The 2,637-nt window shown below is 40.8% G+C and overlaps 1 protein-coding gene across 1 annotated transcript; it reads right to left on the reverse strand.

Moving 5' to 3' along the window:
- Positions 1-202: 202 nt before the first annotated feature.
- On the reverse strand, positions 203-2,394 carry CSNK2A2IP (casein kinase 2 subunit alpha' interacting protein). The gene is given in 6 exon segments (XM_075542941.1): positions 203-1,219; positions 1,221-1,297; positions 1,300-1,636; positions 1,638-1,852; positions 1,855-2,053; positions 2,056-2,394. Coding segments are annotated over 6 exon segments (2,184 nt in total).
- Between the last annotated feature and the right edge of the window lie 243 nt (positions 2,395-2,637).

Genomic DNA, 2,637 nt, shown 5'->3' on the forward strand with positions numbered 1-2,637 from the left:
GATTCAGTTTCAGTGTCTGGGATATTACAATCTATTACTCGGCAAGAAAATCATCTTACAGGAAAATAAGCCTCTCTTAACTAGGGGCTAAATACACTCATGCTTAAGTTATTACTAAGGATATTAGTAAGCATGAAGGGCAATCAAGGGTTAGTCTCAAATAACTAAGAGAACCGTTGCTTTCAAAGAGACAAAAATTAGTTTAATTAGGATTTTTCTCATTTTGAAACTTTGTCTGGAAAAATTTGAACAGTACATTTGTCCACTTTCTCTCTTTTACTGTAGTGCTATCCCCCAGAGGCCCCGGTTTGAGAGGTGGTGAATGACTCTCATGTGGTGTTCCTTGAAATGGCTGGTGATTTTTATTTTTTATAAATTCAATCCAGGAGACCCCTGGAGGCAAACGGTGATGACTAAGTACCTTACTGAATGTACAACCTGTAGATATAGCGGCATCTTTGAGATTAGGGGATGAGGAGGGTGAAGGAGAGGAAGAGGAGGAAGAGGAGGAGGAAGAGGAGGAGCAGGAACAGGATGAGGAAGAGGAAGAAGAGAATGGTATCTGGGATTTTAGCTGAGAATTGTTGCTTTTTTTAACATGAAGGAGCCAGTCGATAGCCCGGGGCTGTTGACTTATGACTTTGTTTTGGGATTCTACAGTCATGCAATCTGTCTTCATGTGAGGTCCCTGGGTGATACCAGGTGCAGAGGTGAGGGAAGTCTGTGACATATTCCCCTTCTCAGAGAGATGATCTTCAGAGACTTGATCAAGCTGCCTTTCTTCCACAGGGGAAGATGAGCAAGTTATCTTCGGCAGAGAAAGAACAGAGACTAACTTTGTCTTTATTCGCCCCTCCGAATTGGATTCCAGTGTTGGTATGACCAACAGTGTTGCAACTCGTGGATCTTTCCTTCCTGTCAGATGGTTGCATTGGACCTTGATGCAGGAAGCACAGAGTAAACAAACCGTGTAACTTGATGAGATGCGGGGACCTGGACGAGGATTTGGTCTTCCCCTCATCCTCCGAAAGAGAATCTGCCTAGAGAGGTCTCTCTGAATTCTGGTCTTGGGGATCGAATTGATGATTTTATTGACAACATCATCAGGGACCGTTCCCCCTTTAACAATGCAGGGTCGAATATGATCTATAGTCCACAAAGGTTCTTTCTTTGTTTCTCTGTTTGTCCAAAAGCGATAACTTTTTTTATTGAGGAGTTTGCAGATGAAATGTTGCAACAGCCCTGTCCTCCACGAAGTGCCCAGAGCTGGATGATAATTTACCTGAGACATGTGTTTGGGTTGGTGTGATAGGGAGTGTGTACCTCTGTATTTGGCACTTGAGGCTGAGGTCTTCTGAAGCTGGGAATGACCAACTGGTGATCTCAGGATGTGGCAGTCAAAATCAATTGTTAGAATTGTCTGAGATTTGGGTTGGAACGACGGCAAACTCTGAGTCTGGTGGGCACAATGTAGTAATCTTTTTTTATGAGATTTTGAGTTGGGAGATGGTAAGCTCAGACCAGTAGAATTAGAGTTTGATGCAAGTGTTTTCTGAGCTCTGCTGTCAGGTATTGTAGGGCTTAGCATCATTTGATGGGGTTTAAATTAAGAGGATGACCAAAAAAAGTCATGTTTATTGTGGTTTGGGGTTGCGTAATGGTAAGCTCAAATACCTTTTCTTGTGTTTGAATAAAGATGCCCAAATACAGTTCAATGATGTTTTTTGAGGCTTGACTTGAGGAAATGTGGAACTACAGATTGTTTGATTGGGCCGCCAAAAAGATGATGTCCAAAAGATACCTGTGGAAGACGTTTCTTGATGTTGGAGAAGGGATAGTGATGATTCAAATTTCTTTGATTAGACTTCAGTGTAGGTGATGACCAGCAAATGTCCTGGGAAGATATATTCCGAGATTTAGGGAGTGGTAATGGTGGATTTAGGGTTGTTTGATTAGGCTCCAGTGATGGTAGTGATAATCTGAGGTCAAGTAAAGATATTGTCTGAAGTTTGGGGTAAAAAAAGGGTGATCTCAATTCTATGATTAGGTCCCAGTGAATGGGGTTCTCCAGTAGCAGTCTAGTAATGGTGTACTTTGATGTTTGGGATTAAATAGTAGTGATTTCAGAACTCTGTTACAGAATTTTTGTGAAGTTATGGCCTGAGATATGTGAAAGGGAGATATTGAACAGTTCTGGACCTTCTGATGGGAGTCTAGTGGAAACACTACTACATGATTGTTGTATGATTCCATTTTGGTCACAGATTTGGTATTGATTTGATTTCGCTTATCATGGACTAGTACGTACTAGTGTGTTAATGAATTGGTTGTGGACAGTTGGTAAGAAGTATATAATGGCATAAAATGTTGACCATAAGATGCTAATGGAACCATCATGTGCTAGTGGTAGGGGCCTTTTTTGAAAACAGTTGTTTTGTGGGAATGTTTAGCAACATTTTTGTTTTTTTTACCAGGCTTTCATGGAGAAAGGACATTTTCCAGTTAATACTTTTTAGTAGCTTTTAACTTTTAACGTACTTGTAACTTCCTGGTTGATTCTCAAATATTTTAGAGTGCGTCTGACTTGAGATAAAGATAGGTTTGCAAATGTGTTTCTCTGTTTGTGGGTTCTCCTCT

Source organism: Tenrec ecaudatus, chromosome 2 (genome assembly GCF_050624435.1).
Source record: "Tenrec ecaudatus isolate mTenEca1 chromosome 2, mTenEca1.hap1, whole genome shotgun sequence".
Lineage (NCBI taxonomy): Eukaryota > Metazoa > Chordata > Mammalia > Afrosoricida > Tenrecidae > Tenrec > Tenrec ecaudatus.